Here is a 26699-nt window from a genome sequence, read left to right as displayed (position 1 = left end):
TTCAGTTAAACAATGTCCAGCGGTGTAGTCACCTCTCTACCAAGCATCATGAGGTTTGATGTGAACCTTGTGGTCTCATGTACTGATGACCTGTATGGCATCATGACATAAGGTAAAAACCTATCCCTGTCAGAATGGGGATCGTTTGTGTATGCTCTTAGCATCGTCACAAGTGTCTTATTGAAACTTCCACCATCCCATTACTTTGTGGGTGGTAACAGGTGGTACGTGTCTTCTTTATGTGTAAGACACGACACATCTCGGAGAACAGTTCGCTCCATACTAGCGACCCTGGTCAGAATGGATGATAGAGGCCCGGGTGTTCCATATCGTAGAACAACTTCCTCAACTGTAATTATTCCTTTATCATCACACGGTAATACACAAAATCGTATGCTATTCAATACATAATCGTACATTCAGGCGTTCAACTTCGCTGTGAATCTCTCGGAATTTAGTGATTTTCTTCTGTTTATAAATGTTATATGTATTTATATTATATGTCAAATCAATATCAAGATATAATAACGTATCACAAAGAGGTCATATTCTATTTTTAACTTATTACGTCATTTCCCCCCAGAGCTGAAAGTGCAAAGATGTAAATCGGCGGTAAAAAATGGTCATTAAGGCTCATGTTTATAACATATTCAAGAAAGTTTTCAAGCAAACTTACTTTTCTTTATTCGAAACAGACGACTGATATAAAAAAATCTCGGATAGTCGCGTGCTATAAACCCGAACCCTCAGATTAGCCGATAACTGGTCTTAGCCGATAACTGGTACAGTACCAGTACCATTTATAAATATCAATAATACTGAATATTTAAAAAAATGTGAGAGTCTCCACTGAAAATATTTTTTCTTTAAAATCAGGCCTGCAATAATTTAAACATTGATATTTATTAAATATTATCAATGAATATAATTAATGACAGCTCGATATTAAGGTGAATTTTTAATTGTCTAATAATTATATTTTATGTCATATAACCCCCTTTGTAAATACAAAGTTAATTGCCTTTTATCTGAAAAGATCTACCAGGGGGCACAAGTATATATCCATCAATTTTGGAGGATAAATTCTATCCTCCAAAAAACGGAGGTTGCCTAGACCTGTCTATAGGAGCATGAAAGACTGTCCCGGCCGTGATTCAGTAAAGATTATAGACAAAATATCAGACAGAAGACGAATCTTAACATAGAATAAAACACATAATGTTTTGGAACATATTCGTCAATCGAAGGAATGTAAAAGTAATTCAAACTCTCAGGTCCCCACCTTTCAGTACTTTCAGTACTTTGATCAGAAAATTGACATATTTCTACGTTAGGATAAAAAAAACACAACTTTTAGTTGTTTTTATTAATGAATCATTAAGTATATCTTTAAAATGTAACAGTGGCCTAACAGTAATACTGTTCACATAACCCGGGCACTTAAACGTGCATCGCTAGAGTTTCCGTTTTTATCAGATTCAGACTATTTAATCGATTTCTATTACATATGATCACAACCCTACTGAACTATTCGAACTTTTGGCGGCGTTGCTGATGCTGCATGGTGTTAAGCAATATATCTGAAGAGGTAAAGTTCAAGAGGTAAGTATCTGCTTTATTTTATTGCTTCCTAAACAATATACTTTATATTTTGGTTTATACACACTCTACCTTTGTCAGAGGAAATGTCAAAACAGCAAGAGGTGAGATGCTAAAAACATGTTCAACGGTGCCCTGTGCAGGCACGTAGCATCGTGGGGGAGGGGGAGACCAGGGGGAATTTTCTTTTTAAATTTACGAATTAATCATCGTTAAGCTGAACCCTTTCCCACTTATCAATTAAGGGGATCACCCCTCTGAAGTTGCTGTGTGGTTTTTCTTTGGCATCAAATTTTGTCAATTCTTTGTCTATGATATTTTAGTGCATGGAAGCAATGCTGAACAATTTGACTCCATATTTATTAAACATTTTTACATCATTTTATTAAAATCAAAATTTTAATAAAAACTAAAATTAATTAATAGAAAAGAAAGACCTCTTTTTGTCGAGAATTCGAGAGTATTTTGGTATGTATTCGCACTTTTGAAAAGGCTGTGAAGAGGAGGGTGTCTGGGGGTTGCTTAATCTGTGTTTCAAGAATCAAATTTGAGACTAGAAATATTCCAATTTTGATTTGAATTGAAAATCGATTGTTACTGCATTCTAAGCTCTTGTAAAAGGTTTCATTTAGAAAGAATAACCTTACCGTGACCAGGCTACGCTCAAAACCGGGTCCATAGGACATCTGTCATTTTAACGATAGAACATTTTATCTAGGTTTCATTATGATAAATCTGTTGAGTTTTTTTTTTTCTTTAATCAAGCGCATATCATAAACAGATTATCGTAGACGCAAATGATTATTTTTTTCTTGTTCTACTTCATTTTGTTCTATAGATTTAATTATTGTTGATAATTCATAGTAAATCTGAGCTTAATCAATAAATTGAAAACCTGTCTTCGAGTAGCTCTATGAATACATGTATTCAACTTCAAGGTCAATTTAAGCCTTTGAGCTATAGGCTGACCCCTTGTCTCTTAGGCCTATACGAGTTAATTCAGCATACTTTAAAACAATTAGTTCCCCTTATTTCTGGTGCCCTTGCCCTCGGTAGACTGGTTGTCTGTCTCTAACTTTCAATGGAGACAGGGGATTATCTGATATAAGCGATATACAGATTGGTGATCTGTAATGAAGAGGGCCCTCTAGTGGCCGCGCTCATTGGCATGTAAAAGTTATTGCTGACGCAGAATTTGAATATCTCTGGGAACCCGAAACAGATCACCAAGTGCAGAACAGCTAAAAGTGTTATGGATGGTTATCAATTTGCATAGGCAAAAATCAACTGTGAAAGAAGTTTGACTTTTAATTTTCTTAAGCCTTTGCAAGTATTAAAAGTGCTCTACATAGACACTCTTGTTGTTTTGCCGATGGCTATCTATTTGATGTTGGCTTCTTAATGTAAGCAAACTGGCATTTTTAAAATGCATTACAGTGATTACACAGGGATAGATATTTGGTGTTATTAACCAGCTTATAAATGTTTTAGATATTTATTGATCCATCTAACAGGTCGGTCTCTTAAAATGACCTTTTACTTTATTATTCTAATATCTACATTCTACGTTTTGAGTACTTTTTGAAGTGGGGGGGAAGGGGGTTGCAGCTCTGAATTTTAACGCTGATTCCATTTGTATTAGGGATCATTCACTATACTTGTCAATATTGAGAATAGTGTTGTACATGCATGTCATACATATATTTACTTTGTGTGTAAACATGGATAAAATCAAGTACATATAAAACTCATTCAGTCAGGTCACTTGTTATATATTTTTTCAATATGATTATCTCTAAAACAATAAAAAATCAATAAAAATTCATTAAAAAATCTTTGAAAATATGAGAGAGAAAAAATTAATTTGAGACCAAAAATTTTTAAAGAGGCCAAATTGGAGGCCAGGCCATATTTGAGGCCAGGCCAATGGGGCCAAGCCAGGCCAGGTTTTAGAGTACGCATATATTTTTTACTCCAATGCTTGCTACCCTCACATCCACATGAATTGTCAAAGAAAGCATATTGTTGTTTAAATCAATGAACTGATAAGTTCAGCCACTATTACTAGCTGCATTTATTGTATATACATTGTTGTGAAATAGTATACGTTAGTGTGTTGAATTTAACAAAGGGAGGGTTTCCATTTCAGCAGCAGCTGCTCCTGATGGAGGCAGAAAAAGATATAAAGTGTGGCTTTTGTCACCTTGGAGTTGAAGCAGAACCAGTCTGTGGCAAACTACATCATGACAACAAAAATACTTCAGCCCATCACAAGTGCATGGTAGGTAGGACACAGTGAGTACCTTGACGTTGTGTGAAATACCATGACAATTATGTGTCAGAGTCTGTCGTTTAAATCCCATGTGTCTTGTCATTTGATGCGGACAGTCATACAGAATGTCAGAGGTCGAATCAGGATGTTCAAAAATGACAAATGATGTTGCATAACACTGCTGTACTTTATCCTCGCACCTCTCTCCAACACAATAGAAAATACTTTGTGCTTTACTCTGTTTTGTGTCGTATAAAATAATTATTTATAAAAACGGAGACATGTTGATTTAAAAGTACATATATTTATATCAAAGCATACAATAAATCCTATTTTGATAAATCTATTTTTTTCTCTCATTTTTTATTAAAGCAATATTCAGCTGATCTTGTACAGTACAAGTTTACAAGTTTTGGAGGATTTAAAATTGACAAAGTTGAAAAAGAGATACGCAGAGGCAAAAGATTGGTAAGTCATTGTAAAGTAAAAATTCTAAGACCTCATTTTACTCTCATGTTTATATCATTGTAACTACTGTTGTACTTAGTGATACATGTAAATAATATAAATGTGATAATTATTGTTTATTTGATTGTTAATTACTTCCTTAAATGCTTTTTCTTTTCTTTTTACCACTGTCAGGTTTAAAGTTAATGTTTCCATAAATATCACTAAGGTACCTACAAACTGTTATTTTTTTTGGTAGAAATGTTTTATTTGCAAGACTGACAAGAGTAGACAGGGAAAATGGCTGGGTGCTACATCAGGTTGCGCTATATCTAATTGTTCTAAAACCTTCCACTACTACTGTGCCAAGCTGGATGGTGTGGCCATCACAAAGCGCATGGAAGTCAGATATCTAAAGGAGAACTCCACCATTGTCATGTACAGGTAAATCTAAAGTAAAACAAAAATTAAATGTTTTTGGATAAACATCCATACCTTACAACTTGCCAAATGTGTGCATTTTACAGTCAAACTTTGTTATCTCAAACTAGATGGGACTGTTTAAAAACTTCGTGATATCTGAGTATTCGAGATATCAAGAGTAAAATATTTTAAAAAAATAAGTGGTTTGATGTACAAATCACTTCGACAAATCCATTGTATTCGAGATATCAGTGTTCGAGAATTTTAACTTCAACTGTACTGATCTTGAACTACCATAAATCAAAGCACAACATTCTATAATTTGTAAATACAAGACTGGTCAAATTGTCACAATTTCAGTGAGGTAAATAAGATTTTCCTTGCTGTCAACAAAAAATACATGTACAATGGTATATATTTGTGAATCTCCTTTATAAGTCTAGTAAACCTGATATTTTTTTTTTTCATTAACAGTCGGTCATTAAGAAACCAAGCACTGTAAGTTGTTATACATGTACATGTATGTAGACTTAGTGGTACATCAAGTAAAAAGGGGGCAATTGCCACTACTCTAAAATGTACATTTATTTTTGTTTTATTTGTAGAGTGTTCTGTGGTCCTGACCATTATGAGCAATTTAAAAGTAATAAAGGTAAGCGCTTTAAAATATATTATTAAGGTAGCTCCATACTCGTAAAATTCTCTGAGGAAAGTTGAAAAACCGAACTGATTTCGACTTAATAGACTTAAATGTCATCAACTGTTAGAAAAAATATACATGTCATCACACTTTTTGAGATGCCAGATAAACATAAACTAAAGCATATTTTAGCATAAGAAAAATGTATTTTTTTTGTTAAAAGTAAAATCTTGTAGGCAGAAATTTGTTTTTCTTGTTTAATTTTAATGTCAACTTTATCAGAAAACTAAAATTACAAAAATATTTTAAAATTAATCATTGGAATAAGAAAAACTATAGCATTTAGACATACAACTGAGAGGAAAGTCAGAAAAAGAGTTATTTCCCCTTTGCATAGATAAAATATATAAAAATTTGGAAATTTAGTATAAAATTAAGTGCGAAAATATCTTGAACCTACCAATAATTCTAATTACATCCATGTGATTATATTCACATAAAATAAATAAAACTATCTTGCACAATTTTTAAAGAATTCAAAGTTTTACAAAAAAGTGTGACATCACAGAACACTGGATCTACTTTAAAAAGGTACTTCCAGATCAAAAACAAAAGAAGGCACACTAATTAAAGAGGGTGCTATCTATACCTGTAAAGTTAAACATAACACTTAACATGAATTTATGCTAAAGTAAAATAAGGTGGTATGGGACATCTGTCAATATTAGTGTGGATTAAAGTATGTTATAATTAAAATACTTTAATCAATTTAGAATTATCAAATTTCATGATATTTAACCAAAAAGATATGTTTTAAAAAGTTATGGAAAGGTAAAAATTTTAAAATCCCCAGCCGGATTTGAACTCATGACTTGCAGATTCGAAGTGAACCCTCTAACCCACTGTGCTGTGCTGTTAGGTGACAAATTTAGGAAAGAAACTATTTATAAGATTACACTTGATTTTATTGTTTATTTCGATTAATAATACATCATAACATGGAAGTGTCCCATACCACCTGAATGTGTGAAGAGGCCAGGAGGCATCAATAACTGGAATCATAAACTCAAATGATAATGATTTGATGACCAAGTGATTACAGAAATCCCCTAGGTGTTACCTCTAATAACATTCATCTCATTGAGACTTAATTTGAAGGGAAAAAAAAGTATTATTTCACTTACTTTGCATGTACAATCAATTGATCTTGATAGTTAAGTAATGAAATTACCAGCAAGTTATAATGCATTGTAAAGGTACTATTGGCTAAAACAATTAAAAATGAATGAGAAATCGATTAGAAAATTTAAAAAAAGTAGGTATAGCATTGAAATGTATTTACAGTAAAACATGGATACAGCAAGCACAATCTAAATAAAATTAGAACTTCCATCCGCTCCCCGGTTTTCGATATGTCACATGACATATCGAAAACCGGAGCGGATGGAAGTTCTAATTTTAATTAGATTGCAGCAAGCATGTTTATGATGAATTCACACTTACGACAATGCCAGCTTCAATCACCTATAACAAATTGCACTTATCGGTAATATAAAGAATCTGTTTTGCCCCTGGTACTTCACACTTTTACTGTTTCGGTAGTAAAATATTTAAAATGTTTGAATAAACCCATGAATCAGGTTTGCTGTACAATACCTCAGTGGTCAGAGTGCTGGAATGGTAAGCCATAGGCCCTGGGTTCGAGTCCCTGATTAAGACTTGACTTGGCACCTTGCAGTTACAATTGGGTCCTAACATGGGCACCAGTTTATGTATTTTTTCTCCACTATTTGGATTCAAATAATACTTTAAGGCCTTGTATGTTGATACATGTATTTAATATTTATTGCTGTATGCTCAATTTCAACAAACATATGTGATGGATTTACTTGGTTTGGTGATCTATAAATATTAACAATATTAAAACACTCTCATTCCATTCAGTCATTAAATTTACCCCTAATTATACAGTATTTATAGGCATAAAATAGGAACTCACCAAGTAGTACAGAATTTATGACGAATGGAAAACAATTAATTGGTTGACAGGCTATGAAGCTCTATATATTAAGCAACCGTCTTGGGTCACGAAAATAATTCTTTAAGTTTGTGCTCAAAGTTGAATTAACATGCGCACCCACACTATACCATTACATGTACTAGAATAAACAGTATAACATACCCTTCATTCACTGATCCACCTGCCAAACTCAACCAAGTGACCAATTGTACCACAGCCATATTATAAATGAATGAATGAATCAAAGTGTGAACAATGGCAAATGAAAGCATGATATTTTCATAATAAATGAATGCAATTTTGAATGATATATATGTTCAATAATATTAATAGCTAAAAAAATTTAATAACGAAGCCACACAAGAGCAACAATTAAAGATATACTAGTATATAAAACCCTCATTAAAGAATTAAACTTAGAAACATTTTATTTGATGATTTCAGGTGCATTAAAAAACCAGCATCAGCATTTAGTAAGGAATTGCTCTGATGAAGAGCAAGGAAGTGATGATGAAGATAATGCAGTACATGCAGAACCAGACAGCCTTAACACACAGTATGATGATGATATTTTAATGATAAGCCAGCTGTCACCAGAAAAAGACATGGATGAGGAAATGTCCACTACCAGCGAAAAAGGGGATGCAATTAGGAAGTCTGCTAGAAAAGGCAAGAAAATAGAATTAAAAGAGTCTGCTTCTCCCATTGTTCAAAATGTGCCTGACGGTAAACAGAAAACCAAAACTAGCCCTTTGAAAGAAAAGCTAAGTCTCAACAAACAATATTCCGAAGAAGATGACGAGATCGATCAAATTTCAGAAATCAGTGGGAATGAGAATGATTTGCAAAATGTGAATGACTCTAGTGATTCTGTGCTGGAAGATCCATTTCATAGCAAGGCATTAGATGTAAGTGTCAGGCTGACGGACATTAGAGGTGACAGGCGTCTAATGAATAGGTCACGGAACCCAAGTCCCGAACTGGAGGATTCAGACACAATTGAAATTGAAAATAGCAGTGTACTAAAACGCAAAGAGAAAGCCAAAAAAAGCAATGTTGAGGTTGTGAATAAAAAAACAGATGTTAATGTTAAGAAAGGAAATCAGGAGGCAGCTACACAAGAGAGGACACAGGTCACAAAGAACGGAAACAAAAAAACCCGAGCAGCAGAAAATCAAACATTTTCAACCCCAAAGAACAACTCCCGCGGAAACAACAAAACCTCAAATGGAGCCGATAGATTCATCACAGCTGAGCTACACATCACAACTTCCCCGTCTTCCATTGATGAAGTTAACACAGAAGACCAGGCTACTAGTAATGGCCAGGGGTATAGTTCTGATGATGAAATGGTTCAACAGACAAATGTCTCCAAGAACTCGTGTAATACCAGAGACAAGAGTAGTCCACAAGTCCTCCCCCACACACCAGGGATAAGTTCAGAGTCGGAATGGGAAGAAATGGCCAAATTTCCCAGTATGTATGATTATGTTATAAAGAGACACACTGACATAATAACAGTTTAACAGTATGTATATATATGATAACTAATACATGTAGACAGATTTTGCAGAAAAACTCCTAAAACAATATTGAACACTTCTTATGTTTTAAGTAAATTGTGAAATCCTGAAATAAGATACTACTGCACTCAAGAAGAGTATTCAATATTTAACAGTATTTTGATATTAAAGTATTCAATGTAATGTGTTTTATGGTGCTACCGTTCTGGCGAGCGCAGCAAGAATTATACATACCTCGCATCATTGTCAACCTAGTGTAAATTTTTGAGAGAGTATTGCTCTATAATAAGTATGCCAAAAGTACTAATTTTAATGGTTGTGATACATACAGCGCAACCCCCTATCCTGCTATCCTGAGAGAGAAAGAGAGAGAGAGCGCAGTCCCTGTTTATAGGTGTGTAATTTCCCACTTAGTTTTAAATTAAATGGTCTGACTATATGCAAAATCTACATAATTTTTTTAACTGTTTATTTTTTTTATTTTATTCCTTTTTATTTAGTTCAAAATGTCCTATTGTTTATTTCCTCCCTACTCATAAACTTACTGTACACGCATGCACAATTATGCGAAAATGGATTGATATGACAGTAAAGTATAGCTCTAGCTAGTGTATATTTATACAATTTCTATATTTAAAAAAAATGAAAAACAAATTATATGTCAATGAGGCAGGTATCACAGTCTATACTGAAATAGCTAAATCAAGTACACACAGATGTTTGATCCACCTCTAAATTTATCGCGGGAAATATAGTGCGAGAGCACTGTGACGTCATCCATGACTTTGTTCATCTTTGTTTACGTTTGTTTACTCAATATGAAGGTATTGAAGCATGTAACAAATCTTTTGAGTCTCGCCAAAGTATATGCAGTACTCAAAACGTGTCTTCAAACTTTAAGACTCCGTAAATTACGAGTTAAAAGTCGGCCATTTTTGGCATAGCACCACGGGTGAAAACATTAGAGAGCATTATGGGACGTAGACAAAAAATTTTGTTTGATGAACTGTAGGTTTAGCTCGTTCTTTTTTCTGCGCACACTGGTTCTTAGAGCTCGCTTCACTCGCCGGCGCTGTGCGCCGGTGAGCTGCGCTCACTATAATTAAAGGATATTATACAATTATTAATTATTTTGAATTAATTAAAAAGGCATTGCTAGATGACAATGAAAGTGAAATGAACCAAACTAACCTACTTTTTAAACCAGTTTTTCCAATTGAAAAATCTGGTTTTTGAAATTGGCGGGCTGGTGGCTGCCAAAAGGGTACCCCTTTTGTGTGGATTACTACTCCTACAGTTTTCAAGATAAAAAGTTGTTGTTTTGCAGATCAATTGTACATATATCAGAAATTTGCATATTACATGGATTTTAATTTTTGAAAATTTAAGAAAGAAAAAAAAATTAGCTGTTGAACATACTGATAGTTATTTTTTCGCATAATATTACTCTTAGGGTACCCTTATTGTACAGATAACTCCTCCTACTGTTATCAAGATAGAAAGTTGTTGTTCTGCAGATAAATTGTACATATATCAGAGATAAGCGTATTACTTTGATTTTGATTTTTGATAGTTTGTGGAAAACAAAACAGCTATTGAACTTCATTATTTTGGGGCAAAATATTGCATATAGGGTACCCCATTTCTCTTGAAAGGTAGCGTTTCTCAATTCAGGGTTGACAAATGAACTATGGATACTGTTTACACAAGAGAAAACCCAGTTTGCTGTCACAATGACAGCTTTTCTCTTGTACGATATTTATTTTAAAGATACGGTTATCATAAATCATATTTGATATGATTTAGCCAGTAATCAAACCAAAGATTTGTTTTAGTGCAAAAAGCATTGGTAAATTTCTGTATTTTTACACCAAGCTCACAAACACATGTAATCAATAAAACTCAGTAGTCAAATATTGTTTGTAGATAAGAATTATTAATGTTGTTTAACCATGTGGGTTTCAGCTTGTGCTTTAGCAATTAGCAGTACAACCAAAGTTTGGCCATCCAAAAAGATCATGATAACCCAAGAGGCCAAGGACAGCTTTGATGTGCAGAATGTTGCTATCTGGACAAGTTCAGAAAGCTTTTCAGATCAGCTGACTGATGACCATCTTCCTCATTTCATGAAAATTATTACAGATATGGTCAGGTAAATTGTTAGCAGTGACTCTTAGGAGAAGATGTTATGGATAAATTTCTTCCATTCAAATTGTTCATGTCTAAGCTTATGAATGAAATTTTGACAAATGTATTCCTGTACTCAGGAAAATATTTGCCCCCATTTAATTTTTGCCCCTTTTGTCCTTATTTCCAGCAGGCAAATTTAAGACTGGGCGAATTCCAATGTCCTGAATGTTCCCTCTTTATAAAATACAACTGTGTCTGTGCAAATTCAATGACCAGCAAAACTATTTGCAAGTGTAGAAGGGCAAAAATTATATGGGGTGAAAAGAACCTTCAATACAGAAAGTTATATTGTATAATAATGTACCAATACTATTCATTTTATTATACATTTTATGAAAGTAGAAATAGAATTTACCCTTCAATTGCTACTTATATTTATTTGTACAGGAAATATGCTAATTCTGTCATTTGTTTGATTCACAGGGAGAGACAGTTTAAGAAGCTTGGGAATTTGTTGACAGATACCAGTTGTCAGCTTAATCAAATGGAATCAATTAAACATCTGCTTAACCTTCCGGAACAAATTGTAAACAAAATCAAGTCCTCATTACTGAGTGAAGTAAGGAATGAAAATGCCAATGGAGAAGAGGTCCTCTTCATGGATGCCAAATTAAATACTCTGTTTTTAAAGTTGAACGATACCGTGGACAGAACATGCAAGATACGGAACAGACTTCTCCCAAATGCCAAAGAATTATTGGGCCACCTGTATGAATGGACGGATGCTACAACTGTGTCGACTACCCCTTTGAGCCAATCAGACACTGAAACTGAATGGAAAGGAATCTGTGATTGGATGAATCGGGAAGGTTGGAACCAATGTGATTCATACATTTATCCATCAGATGACATTTTTCTTGCATCCAAGGAAAACCAGGGTATAGAAAGATTAATACAGAATCAGTCTGCAAGGGAAGGCCAGACCCTCAATAAGAAGGTGTTTTTCATGAAAGAGATGAAAGACTTTGTAAATAGCATCATGTTTCTTCAAGAACTGATTCGTTCTGCTTGTGCTGACACTAAACACTCCCTCATAATTTGTCCTGCAACTCAAAACATCAGCAAAGAGTCTCTTGTTCCAGCAGATCTTGGGAAAGAAACCGTTGTTCAGATCATGAGTGCCTTCAAACCATCCATTAAGAGAGGTATATCCATTATTGTCATCAGTCTGAGTAACCAAACACTGAGGAGGAAGACTGCAGGTACGTGTTGATGATTTTGGTCTTTAAGGTCAAGATCGAGTAAATGATTCCAGACTGTCTATTTAGTGCTAGAACCATTATGATGTCATTATTGATATGTTAGATCTTTTTCCTGTACTTTACGGCTTTAAAGGAAACGTAGAAAATGATAAAAAAAATTGACATTTTATATTATATCATGAGAAAAGTAACCCCGATACCTATATTCAATTTGGCATCATTTTAAAGAAGAGGTCAGGAGCTTGTTTAATGCCCTTTTTGGAGAGACTGTAGGCATATTTCCTTATTAAAAAATGGACAAGACTCTGGGATTTGTTACTGATTTCCTTCATATTCCATGGAAAATGACAGTTTAAAACATTGATTTTTCATTGTGTTTACCATCAATTCAAGCCTGATACACCCTATCAAAGCTATTGTTTTTAGGTATCATTGAAAGAAATCAATTTGTAACTTGAATTTCAAAAACCTGTAGGCACCTTTCACTTACTAGATTTTGACCTTAAAGAGGCTGAATGGTCAACAAATTAACCATCAACTCTGCCTTAAACTTTTAAACTTGATATTTTTGGCCAAAAACTATCAGTTAAAATCCATATACATTTGCTTAAAAATGTTAACATTTTTCTATATCTCTATACAGAGCTCTTTGATAAAAAGAGGTAAATATAGCCTAAAAATGGCCACCACCATTAATCCCTATTTAAGGCCTCTTAATTATACCTCTCACTGTTGATATTTAACCTAAGGTTTAAATTGTTATTAAACAGATATTGATGAAATCACAGTATTTTCAAAACAACATTTCCCTCCGAATGTGACCCATAGAAGTAAAATGTTTCATTAGCACTACGGAAAAAGACCTAAATTCTAACAGTTGTATTTTTTGAAGGTCAGACATCAGCAACATCTTGTGAAAATGAGATTACTGTCTGTCCAGTGGTAGAACCGGTGAGGAGTGATCGAAAACGGAGAGCAGCAGCTACAAAATCCAGCACACCACAACAGAAACGCAAAAAATAGCTTGAAATTTGTTATAAAAACCATCAACACTAATCATTTCATGCTTCTCTTGAGTGAATATTTGACTCATCATTTTTTTTTTGAGAAATTTCAATGACTCCTTTTTTATTCAGTATGAATTTTTTGGAAGCATTTCAAATGACCATGCATTTGTTGTAAGCTTTGGAGTGAAAGTAGTTCTAACATCATGTATGTAATGTAGATTAAATCACAGTTTAGTTCAAACACGATACATGTATTGAAATATGGAGTTAACCAACTTATCAAATTGTATTCAGTATCATACCACACTGTATATGATACATGTCCACATACTGTAGGTAATACATAACTCATGGATGTACATCTATTTATATTTTTACGCTAGCCAATATTCAGAGTGTGTATTATCCCCCTCCCAATATGAATTTTTTCAAATTACAGTGTAAACCACTAAACCAGTGTACATCTTCATGTATTATTGAAAAATATGATATACTGGTATATTTACATGTAATATTAATAAACTACACGGTTAGACAGTGATACTAAAAAGTTGCAAACTAAAATATCACCGGGTATCATGATCCTCTGACTAACAAACAGCAGCTGTTGAAAATATCATGCATCAAGTCACAGTTCACCAGTTCGTTGACAATCATGAGAAAATCATGACAATTTTTTTTTTCAAATTTAAAACTTGTTTGCACAATTCGTTAAGAATGTGGAGAGTAGGTACAAATGACAATATTTTTAAATTTTTTGTAGATTGATATGGACCTGTAATTCATACTTTGTATTTCAATCTCTGTAAACTTTAGATCATGATGGCATTTAATGAAGGACCCAGAATGTGTTCCTGTATGTGTTCATGTATTTTATACGATAATCAATATACAGCCAAACAATTCTTGGTATATTATATCAGGTTGTCAAAGTTGCTATATTTTTTTTCATTGAAATTTATATTTGATAAAAAATCAATCTACAGCGAAAAGATTCTTGGTATATTATATCAGATTGTTAAAGTCAGTGTATTTAAAAAAAAATAATGTTTTAGGTAGTAATGAGTATTTTGTTGTTTATATTGATATTATCAATTTAAAGTTGAAACAAGCTCTTAACAATAACACTGCTTTTGATAAATACTATTATTAGTATTTAAGCTTTATGACTAAGTTTAGAAGGGCATGGCAATGACGTGAGATACAATTTTTTTGTTCGTTTGAAGTATTTTGTGTGTCTTTAATGCATGGCCAAAATTTGATTGACAATCTGACAAGTTGAAGTTTCATTAAGCTACGATCATGACCATGCCCTTTTGATTTTGTTTAGCAGAATTGCTTTCTAGTTTTTGATAAATTTTTTATGTACTTGTTTACATTTTGAATGAAGAAGTTATTTATATTTAGTTAATTTGCAAAAAGCATTGCAAGCTTTATTTACACCCAATATGTTTAAATTTGCATTTGCATGTGTATTTTAATACATGTATATAAAAATAGCAATGTATCAGAAACGACTTGTGTCCTTTTATCCCCTTATAAAATAGATAGTATGAATTTAAAGTGGTTTTGATATGAATACTTGTGTCATAATTATTCTGATCTGATACAAAGACATGTATTTTCCTACATAATGTGGTGCATAATATCAGACGATATAAGCATTGTTAACGCAGGGAAAATACGGTAACGCTTTTAATCTTTAAAAAGATCCAAGTGGATTTCGATTTTTTGAAGAATGCAAATGCCATTTACATTGTAAAGGGATGCTCTCATTCCATACCTAAAACATAGACTTGCTATAGTATTCAGATTAAAACTTGTTCATAAAGAAATTATTAATGGCTTGATTTCTATCGGTGGATGTTCTTGTAACGCTTGTTAGATTTATATAATGCTTACGGCGCGTCAGGTTTATAATTTACTGTTATATCAATGAAAATATCTAATCTTATCACTTTTAACGATCTTAGCACAAGGGTCAATGATATTTCAAATTTGAGTCGTGTAAGCAAAAATGAATGAATAACTTCAATGAAATATTGCCATCACAGGCAACATGCTACAAAAAAAAGGTTAGCTTCCTTAGTTTAGCATCTAAAAATTACGGCTTAGATTTAGCACCAAAGACTCATTTGCATTTGAATCACAAGATGTAGCATCCATCCAAGATTATACATGTAGGTCTAGGGAGAGGCTAAGGGAGGGGGTCATGACCCAAAGTCAACCCTGTTATTTGCAGAGTTTTTGAATTCACATCGAGGACAATACCCCTTGAACTAGGAACCCACCGATAAATATAAATGCTATAATTACATAGGTGCACAAATATGAGTTATATGCAAAATAAAAATATCCCTATAGCCCCGCCCACCCACTCACACGAATAGAGATACCGGTATTGTTATTCGGACACTTTCTACATTTTGTCTTTTACTAATTAACAATTTTTTATTAGGGTCATGGACTCATTGACAAAAAAAATTGTTAATTAGTAAAAGACAATTTTGTGAAAAATTGTGTCTGAGCATAAAAAACTTAACTTATTTTTTTTTTGGGGGGGGGGGGGGGGCGGTTCCCTCGAAAAAAAAAAGTATCGTTACATATACTTTTGCATTTCATCGCATAGAATAACTACAATTGGTCTACTTTATTGAGTCTTATTTTCTTAAAAATCAACTTATGCACATAAAAAAAAAGAATACCAGTGCTGTATCTAGATAGGATCGATGATGACTTAGATATAACAAGTGAAAAGCTGTCAATGTGACAGCAAACCGGGTTTTCTTTTATGTGAACTGTATCCATAATCCATGTCAACCCTGAATTGATAAACACTACCTACCGTATCCAGTGAAATGGAGTACTTTATATGCAGTATTTTGCCAAAATATGACTAAGTTCAAAAGGTGGTATTTTTTTCATAAATTATCAGAAATCAAAATCCTAGCAAAATGCACACCTCTGATATATACATGTATATGTACAATTGATCTGCAAAAGGACAACTTTGTATCTTAAAAACTGTAGGAGGAGTTATCAGAAATCAAATTTTATTAGCAATATGCACATCTCTGATATATGTATTATTGATCTGCAAATCTTGAAAACTGTAGGAGTAATTCGTACAATGATGGTACCCGTTTGACAGCCGCCCGACCGCCATTTTCACAATTTTAATAACCGGATTAACCCTTGGAAAACCTGGTTAAAAATGAACATGTAATTAAACATGCTATCAACAGAAAAAAAAATACTAGAATAAATGCATAATTAAAGCGAAGCGAGAGAAAAATAGCTACTGAACTTTAGATAATTTCATGCTATTAACTTGTTATAGTTATTATGAAACGAACAGCAGCAAAAAGTACTCGAAGTTCTCGTAGGTTACACAGTTCTTGCGAAAATGACTCAGGCGTAGTTAGCATAGCTGTTTATCATACATCAAAACTACATGCTCAACCTTATATCCCCGCATTCAAACAGCCATCTGCAAGCATGCTCCCACGGTGAGTTGAAAATCTGTGTCCCATATTCTAACCTTTGGGATGCCATCGTTAAATTTGAATCTAATTTCCTAATCTTGGTGAGATATTTACGCTTATGATAAGACACATTCTTGTAATAACTTTTTTCCTTTTGATTTTCAGATTTATTTGCCTCCTTTTATTATGGGGTTCTTCATGCTTTGGATTTAAGAGCTTTCAGCAGCGGATACCGAATGGGGACATGGTGCCTCACCCGTGCAAACCAAATTTTTTGTGGCATGGATTGGGTCATGAGAACGAATTGGGGGGTGGGGCGAGAAACTCTTTCGGGTTGGATTTCACTGCCGCGGGTTTGGTAAGTTTTACATGTCTTATTTCAATAACGTACCATGGGTATTAATACCATAAATCAGCAACAACAAAATTAAAATAAATCAAACGCATAAATAGAATAAACATTAAAAGATTCCTATATAGCTCAATGTGTTGGAAATATTTTTACTCTATAGGATATACAAATCAGACAATTTTAACTAATCTTTTAAAACTACAGTTTATGAAACTAAATGAATAAAATGGAAAAGCAAGCTAGTAGTGTTTTTAACATGTGTACAAGGTTCGTCACGGTCGCCTATTGATTTTTTTAAGACCGGTTCATCTGCAAATTCATACACAATTGAATAGTTCATATGCCAATTCATACAAAATCGAATATCTTGCTTTCAAAAAAGGTTTTTGCTGTTTCTTCATTTGACACGCTTAAAACTAAAAACATTGATGGGCGCTGGCTTGTTTTTATAAACGTTTTCAACAAACCCGGCCAAAATCTGATTGCAATCGTTGAACTCTGTATAGTGGTGATCCACATAGTCAGATATAGCCGCGATAATACAGTTTCAACCGTCCACAGACAGCCAAAGATTCAAAGGTTCGAAAAGAGGGAAATCCTTAATAACTCCGGCGATGTTTTTTAACACTGTTTTTTAACACTGTTTTTATATATGTTTTCTCCTTCAAGTTTATTAAATGTAACGCCTTTGAAATTATAAAAAAAAAAATAAAATTGTACTAAATGATATAAATATATATGATGGACTTTTCTAAATTCAAGACGACAAAAGGTTACTGAAAAAAAATATCAAGGGCTGTTTGATTGTTGAAATTTAGATGACACACGCGTATCCGCTGATGCTATGAAACATGTACTCTGAAAATGGTTTATTGAGAGTGTAACCAATTTTAAGAGTGCAAATAGTTTAAAAATTGTGTTTAAGATCGTCCTTTAAAATTCGTCTTTGAAATGCCACAGGACTGTTTAATTTATCAGTTTCGCTAAAAAAAAAAGTGTACGATTATAATTTTTCATATCAAATAAGTTATTTAAATTCATGTACTTTAAGTTTAGTGGATGAAATGTCATATTTCTTTTACAATGTTTGTAAAGTACAAATTTTCTTTACAATAAATTAGGTTTTAAAAAAGTGCAAATTACACGTTTTGCTTAATTTAGAGAAATCAATGACAATTCTATTAAAGAGATAATATTATTCTTTTTTTATTATATAGAAATGGACCAAGGAACTTTGTGAGAAAGACTCAGATGGCGACGGACGAACGAACGGACAAGAGCTCGGTGACCCGAACTGTACTTGGAAAGAAAACTCCACCCCAGAGACAAACCAAGGCCTCTCACATCCAGGTACGTAGTGGAAAACCTAATTATCTTAAAAATTCTTAAAAGCCGACGAAACCAATGAATTTATTTTTTTAAAAAAACTTATTGATTTAAATTTTTAAGGAGTTTGTGAGCCCCACGACAGTGACTTGTGCAAACCGAAGAATGCGTGGCTGAATTGTGAACTTGAAAGCTTCAAATGCGATGCAATCAAGAGTCCTTGTCAGTAAAATAAATCAATAACAAAAGAACATGTATTTTATGATGTTCATACTCTCCGCACTTAGTATTAATACGGTATTTGTTTTTTTTTTAAATTGAACAGAGGTGAAGAATGTTACCATTAGATTTCCAAATACATCAGTACCCAACTTTGAGACGAACTATTTTTGTATGACCTTTGACCTCCCAACTGATGGGGATTACCACGTCATTGCAATGACCCCTGTGATTGACAATGTGAATGTGATGCATCATATACTGCTTTTTGGATGCGATTCAGGTCGGTTGGATTCACTTAAACAATAAAATGCTTTCTTTGGTGATTCATTCGGGATATGAAGGTAGCGACATTGCAGAAAATATACATAACCCGAGTTAGCGGGTTATGTAAATTTTTCTATGTTTACATAAAGAATAAGTTTTCCACTTATAGAGGAAATAATAATTGGTAGATGCAAATATTTGAAAATAACATGTTAGTGGTCAATGTCAATGCAGTTCAAGCAGAGATTACAGACAAGGGTTTGGAGACACTTTTCTTCATTGAATTCTAATTTTTGGATATCATGTTTGTCTATTTTCTTGGGTGACCATTGATAAACTGCTGAGTCTGGTTGTTTAGAATGGAATCAAAATTGTTTTGAACAATTTATTCACTATGCCCACAATAGTTTTCGATGACTCGCAACGATATTGTATAGCACTTCTGTTAATGGATGAGTAGCTTTCAACCATTCCATTCTCTCATGCAAGTCTACCCTCCCCAAGGTCGAAGGGGGGGGGGGTGTGGAGTGGATGCTGTATTAATTAACAGATTATCGTGGTAAAGTTCCAAATACATCATCTTGAGTTTTTCTCTTTCTGTCCTTTCCAAAAATATATCAGATAAACAGGGCGAAATCAGTGGGCCAACAGCATGCGAGATGGGATCCGTCCAGTGTAACACGTTGTTTGGGACCTGGACGGTAGGGTCAGCAGGTCAATGTCTCTACCATGAAGCAGGGATCCGAATTGGTCAGAAAGGGATTAAAAGGGTCTTGATGCAGGTATAGTTTTCCAAACAACAAATGAAACATGTTTACGTTAACGGTGCGGTGTTGATTTTATCCAGATATGTTTGATTTCCGAAAAATGGCCAAAAAAAATCTAATTATAAACTTCTTAATTCCGGGACGTAGCATCGGGGGGGGGGGGGGGGGGGGGCAGGGGGAGGCCCCCCCCCCCATTATTTTGTCGCAGCAAAGATTTTTTGCTAAATTACATATAAAAGTGTGAATAACGATGGAGTTGCCCCCCCCCCCCCCCCGCACTTTTTTGGGAGAATGTAAAAAAAAAATTGAAATGAAATAACGAATTTAAGACGGATTAGAATTTTCATGATTCTGGAAAGTTCCTTTTTTCTGGGTTTTTTTATTCTATGAGTCTGCGCCCCCCCCCCCCCCCAAACACACTTTCTAAAACGATGCTGCGTGCCTGAAATTAGATGGGATTTGATGGATTTATCTGCAAGGTTTTATCATCGATGTAATGAATATTCCCCATGCATGCACACCCTCCACACTTACCACAAAAAAATCCTTTGTTACACGTATGGGTTTTTATCACAGGTGCACTGGAATAACCCAGAGATGCGTGACGACTACAGCGACAGCTAGGGCATGACGTTACACTACACCCCAAAGCTGCGTCCAAATTCAGCTGTCATACTGATGGTGGGACAATGGTACCTCGAAATACCCCCGGGAGAGAAAGGCACGCGGAATCTGCTGTCTGCAGCAAAGAGGACACCCATAGACCTCTGACGGGACCCATTAAGATCGTCCGTGCTCTCAACCATATGCACTATCTTGGTACGTATACCATTCGTACAGGACCAATTCTCGCCCCTGCATAGTGCTTTGTATTTTGATCAGATTTGTGTACATATTCTTGATTTGTAATGATCATTCAGTTTTGGACCAAACCAAAGTCTGCATAGCTCGGCCAGACGGGAGAGGGTCATACATGTTGGGCCTGGTTTCAACTATGGTTTTGGAGAAAAATTTGAATAAATTGTCTTATCTTTTATTACACCTTTGTGTACAGGTCGCGAGGAATCGCTAGAGATAATACGAAATGAAAAGAGGATAGCGTATGTAACGAATGAAACCACTTACAGCTACGATAGACCCAAATTTGTCACGTAAGTGCCCTTGGTATGGAAACATAGTAACTCTGTTATTCGGTTTTGTTGATTTGATACTTATTACCTTCCTTATAATTTTGTTATATCCAGGATGTCTCCACCTTTGGAAATTCAACCCGGGGATGAAATAAAAACAACGTGCGTGTTCCAATCTAAGAATAAAAAGAAAACAACCTTCAGTGGCAGGGGAACTAGCGATGAGATGTGCTTGGTATTCATGGTTGTTTTTCCCGCCGAAAACCTCCTTTCCCGCACGTGCACAACATGGAGAAGTCTTTCTTTAACAAAACTTTATCGAGATTTGAATCCCTACGGTTGCAACATTACGAACTTTTTAACCTCTCTCATCCGGACACTCGACCTCCTTTAGAAAAGCTTGAGAACAATTGCAAACCGTTTTCCATTTGCTTAGAGGAATGCAAAGAGGTGGTGAAAGAAGTCCGGAAACATCCCTGTTTGATTGGAGATGTCGGGAAATATATAGTACACAGGGCAGCACAGATGTTCAACGGCGACTTCCCCAGGTTCTTGTCTTTGCTTCAGTCATGTGATGTACAAATGCTGAAGGACAAGCAGGTCCTGCAGAGATTAAATAGTGAATCTGATAAAAACGGAAACTCTAGCGATGCACGTTTAAGTGCCCGGGTTATGTGAACAGTATTACTTTTAGGCCACTGTTACATTTTAAAGATTTAATTAATGATTCATTAATAAAAATAACTGAATGTTGTTTTTTTATCCTAACGTAGAAAAAGTCAAATTTCTTATCAAAGTACTGAAAGTACTAAAAGGTGGGGACCTGAAAGTTTGAATTACTTTAATATGCTTCAAAACATTGGTGTTTTATTCTATGTTAAGATTCGTCTTCTGTCTAATATTTTGTCGAAAATCTTTACTGAATCATGGCTGGGACAGTCTTTCATGCTCCTATAGACAAGTCTAGGCAACGTCCGTTGTTTGGAGGATAGATATTATCCTCCAAAATTGGAGGATATATACTTGCGCCCCCTGGTAGATCTTTTCAGATAAAGGACAATTAACTGTGTTCTTACAAAGGGGGTTAACTATATATGACATAAAATACAATTATTAGACAATTAAGAAATTAAAAAACCTTATTGAGCTGTCATTAATTACATTCATTGATAATATTTAATTAAGGAATGAATTCAATATTTTTTTGTTTTATACGATATAAAATGGTTTGGGGCAGTTTACGCTTTATAAACGGCGAAGCGGTTTATAAAAAAGCGTAAACTGTTTCAAACCATTTTATATCGTATAAAACTAATAAATATTGAATTCATTGCTTATTATTTAATTTTTTTACTCTTCATTGTAGATAAAAACGGTCATTGGACTTTGATACTGACGTAAATTTGTACAGATTTAAAACGTAACGTCAGGCGTATTGATACGTTTTTTACGTTAGTCTTACTATGACGTAGGCAACATTCTTTATACGATATAAAATAATTTTTTAGCCAATCAGAAAGCGCGTTACAACCAGAATTAAATTTTTAAACATTAATGTTTAAATAATTGCAGGCCTGATTTTAAAGAAGAAATATTTTCAATGGAGACTCTCACATTTTTTTTTAATATTCACTATTATTGATATTTATAAATGGTATCATTTTGATTAATATAATTTGAAAATGTCTTTTTGTGTGAAGAGATTAATTTTACATGGTACTAAATAACCTGTGTATTAATTAGAATAAGATTTACAACGTTCCTAATGTATGCAAACATTTACTTTGTACATGTACAATATAGCAGACCAAGATATTCGTTAAGTGTCTCTAAACGTGAATGACCTCAATTATGTTTGAATGAGCCCGGATTAAACAGGGCGCCTGTAAAGTGCGAAACGAAATCGAAACGAAACGAAACGAAATCAAACGAAACGAAACCAATCGAAACGAAACGAAACGAAATCAATCGAAACGAAACGAAATCAAACGAAACGAAACCAAAATTCGAAACGAAACGAAACGGAATTTAAACAAAACTAATATCAATTTTGACTACATAAAAGTAAAAAAAAAATAATTGAAATAAATTTTTGAGCCATAAAATATAACTACCTGTATGTTTCAGATTGGCGCTGTAAATTTTTAAGCCGATTATCCGAAATTTGCAAAAATTATATAATTATGTAAATAAGTGGTGTACATTCCTATACCTTTTAATGTTTCTTATTTGTTTCATTAAATGATAAAAATGATATTCAGACGTTTTGAGAGAGAGAGAGAGAGAGAGAGAGAGAGAGATATGCCTTAAAACTTATCAGCGACATCACATAGCAAAGTATATACGCAAGTTTGGGAGAGAGAGAAAGAAAGAGAGAGATAGAGATATAAGGATGATACTAAAGGGGACATTCTAAGATCAATTTTCTTTCTGTCGATTTGAAATATTGTAAAAACGAAACGATCGAATACAATGTGATTTAGAGCATACTGGTTGGTTACCAGTTTCTAACATATAATAAGAATTGTTGTAATATGTATAGCATGAATTTGGACGTCGTAATTTGACAAAATTAATTTGCAATATAAAGATGATTATACTGTAAACGTATTATAAAACTGTCTTTACCCCTTTGGCTATGTATTATATTTTGCGTTTTTGGCGGAAAACGGCGTCCGCAAAATCAAGTACATTAGCAAATGTAAAATATATAAGTAGATAAAAAGGTAAATTCAGAAATGCGCTAAATCAAATCCATGCTAACTTGTTGAAAAATTATATTCCGCCATATATTGTACACCCTAAATATAGTGCGTTTACATTATTTACGGAGACATTCCAACTACACGATTTTTTTTATATCGATATGAAATATTGTAAAATGATTCAAATACATTGTGCGTGCGTGTGAAAGGGAGAGAAAGAGGGGATCATGTTTGATTTAAGGTAAAAAAAAAAAAAAAACAGGTAAAAAACCTCTTTATATTGCACTTTAATTTTGTCAAATTACGACGTCCAAATTCATGCCATACTTTCTTATTATTTGTTAGAAACTGGTAACCAACCAGTATGCTATAAATCACATTGTATTCGATCGTTTCATTCTTACAATATTTCAAATCGATAGAAAGAAATTTGTTGTTAGAATGTCCCCTTCAGTATCATCATCATCATATCTCTATCTCTCTCTTCCAAAACTTGCGTATATACTTTGCTATGTGATGTTGCTGATAAGTTTTAAGGCATCTCTCTCTCTCTCTCTCTCTCTCTCTCTCTCTCTCTCTCTCAACGTCTGAATATCATTAAATGAAACAAATTAGAAACATTAAAAGGTATAGGAATGTACATCGCTTATTTACATAATTATATTATTTTTGAAAATTTCGGATAATCGGCTTAAAAATTTACAGCGGTAATCTGAAACATACAGGTAGTTATATTTTATGGTTCAAAAATTTATTTCAATTAATTTATTTTCACTTTTATGTAGTCAAAATTGATATTAGTTTTCTTTAAATTCCGTTTCGTTTCGTTTCGATTTTTGGTTTCGTTTCGTTTGATTTCGTTTCGTTTCGATTGGTTTCGTTTCGTTTCAATTGGTTGCGTTTCGTTTCGTTTGATTTCGTTTCGTTTCGTTTCGTTTCGATTTCGTTTCGCACTTTACAGGCGCCCGATTAAACATCACCATTTTTTGTTTTTTATTAAATGAAACAGTAGCATAGAGTCTCTGTCATTTGTAAAACTGAACACAGAAAGTACACAGTTTTAAGAGTTCAAAGCATATTGTGAAAATACTATACACAGAATTTCAAATCGCCGCATACAATCATTTAGAGATATAAGTCCAACAACGATAAATATAAACAACAGACTGATCGTGGTGCACTTGTCGATGTGACGTCATATTGTAAATTTTGACGCATATTATGTGTAAAGATAGGCGGATCAATCAATTTTTAAATATGAGAAAATGCATTTTATAAATGAACGGAGCATAATCATAAAACAATTATCACAACATCAAATTCTATCTACTATGCTTGTTTTGATTCGGCATGTAATTATTTTTTAGAGCGTGTATTGTTTCTTTTCTAGAGTGTTTAATGTACAAGTTCGATGTGTTTGACATCGGGAAGCCTATCTAAATCCGCTTTTTACAAGAGTATACCCTTAACAGATCAGTTCGGTCTTTTGGATATTAATTAAGGGCATGTTAAAATTATTAAAAAGTGCTGCTGCTTCAATGAAATCTACAGAATGAATTAATAAATACGTAAAATAATAAGCGAAGGTTATATGGAGCTCATTTTTTGGACATTTATTCTAATAAAAGATGAACTCTATATGAAGCAGCAGCACTTTTCAGAATCTACCAGAAAAGTAGAATTTAATTATCATTTAAAATCTTAATTCAAATAAGGGTATGTAATATTGAAATTTGTTTATAACCTCCATTAGGGAGAATTATAAACACATATCACGTGACTATCAATTCTGGGGACCACACTTTCTGTTATACAAAGTAGCACTTAGTTACTGTACTGTTTCATTTAATATCACATTCATATCATGAGAAAAAAAACTTTACATAAATATTTTGTAATAACAGATGCATCGGTTTATGAACGTTTAAATCCGCTAATATTTTCATAGTAAGCCATAATAATGCTGCGTGATGTTTAATCTATAAGAATATCATAATTTAATACCAAAAAGTAATAAACAAAAATTCATCGATCTGCCTCTTTCAAATATAAAAGGTGTAATCTGAATAATTAATCGTTACTTCATGTATATCGCAACTTCACGCTCTTTAACATATTTTAATTTTCATACATAATAAATCTCATGTACACTTTTAATTTTTCATGTAAGTTTTTTTTTTCAAATTTGGTGCCATTCATTTGAACCCAATCCGAGGTCCTTACAGCGAATGATTCCTAAAAAATTAAAACATGTCCTGTTACTATTATTTGGAATTTTTTGCGCATGTGCGATAACGTGTTGTCAAGGACTTACGCCGTAGACTAAACCCTATTATTAACACCTACAGTTACGCCGCTTACTGAGTGAAACGCAAATTACGCTGGGCTAAGTTTTGACGCAAGTCTCGGAAGTAGACTAAAATTAGATAAAAAAAACAACCTTACGACCTTTGATAAAATGGGCCCCTATGATTAAGCAATATCTTATACCGGAAGTATGATGCTGGCAATGGAAGAGCATCTTGTCAACAACCAATAATACCCCGAAGAGAACGCAGAACTGTTTTGCAGTATTGTCATGATTTGAAAACTGCTGCACATTTGGACATTACTAAGACACTAGCCCACGTTCGACAGAAACACTATTCGCCAGGTTTACAAGCTGACACTAGGACCTACATAGCTGGCTGTGAAAAGTGTTCTAAGCAAAAGAGTTCACAGATGAGAAAGCGAACACCAACGAAACTTGTAAAGAGTGGAATTACAATGGACAGAATTGCGACTGGCATCTTGTGTGCACTGCCATTGACTGAAAAGGGCAATTATAGATATATTCAAGTAATGTCCACCTATTTTACCAAATGGACAGAAAGTTTTGCCATGCCAAACATGGAAGCTGCAACCATTGCTAGAATTACAGTTGAGGAAGTTGTTGTACGATATGGAACACCCTCTATCATCCATTCTGACCAGGGTCGCTAGTATGAGAGCGAACTGTAAATCCGAGATGTGTCGTGTCTTACACGTAAAGAAGACACGTACCACTCGTTACCACCCACAAAGTGATGGGATGGTGAAACGTTTCAATAAGACACTTGTAACGATGCTAAGTGCACACGTAAACG

General features: G+C 33.9%; 1 protein-coding gene and 1 pseudogene across 3 annotated transcripts; both read left to right on the top strand.

Moving 5' to 3' along the window:
- Positions 1-1455: 1455 nt before the first annotated feature.
- Positions 1456-14435, top strand: LOC105337159 (uncharacterized). 3 transcript variants are annotated; one of them, XM_066066641.1, is made up of 9 exons: positions 1456-1602; positions 3749-3880; positions 4244-4339; positions 4578-4762; positions 5347-5393; positions 7846-8877; positions 10890-11076; positions 11538-12316; positions 13209-14435. In XM_066066641.1, the coding sequence occupies exons 2-9, from the start codon at positions 3764-3766 to the stop codon at positions 13337-13339; spliced, it is 2574 nt and encodes an 857-aa protein (XP_065922713.1). In that variant the 5' UTR covers positions 1456-1602; positions 3749-3763; the 3' UTR covers positions 13340-14435. The 3 variants fall into 3 exon arrangements, with proteins under 3 accessions (XP_065922713.1, XP_034313826.2, XP_065922712.1); XM_034457935.2 differs by having other exon boundaries at positions 13194-14435; XM_066066640.1 differs by having other exon boundaries at positions 1474-1602; positions 3752-3880; positions 13194-14435.
- Positions 14436-16749: 2314 nt separating this feature from the next.
- LOC117684705 (MOXD1 homolog 1-like) lies at positions 16750-21582 on the top strand (annotated as a pseudogene).
- The last annotated feature ends 5117 nt before the right edge of the window (positions 21583-26699 follow it).

The sequence above is a fragment of the Magallana gigas genome, chromosome 7 (genome assembly GCF_963853765.1).
Source record: "Magallana gigas chromosome 7, xbMagGiga1.1, whole genome shotgun sequence".
NCBI lineage: Eukaryota > Metazoa > Mollusca > Bivalvia > Ostreida > Ostreidae > Magallana > Magallana gigas.
The sequence above is the reverse complement of the archived record's forward strand: the minus strand, read 5'-3'. Positions and strand labels throughout refer to the sequence as shown.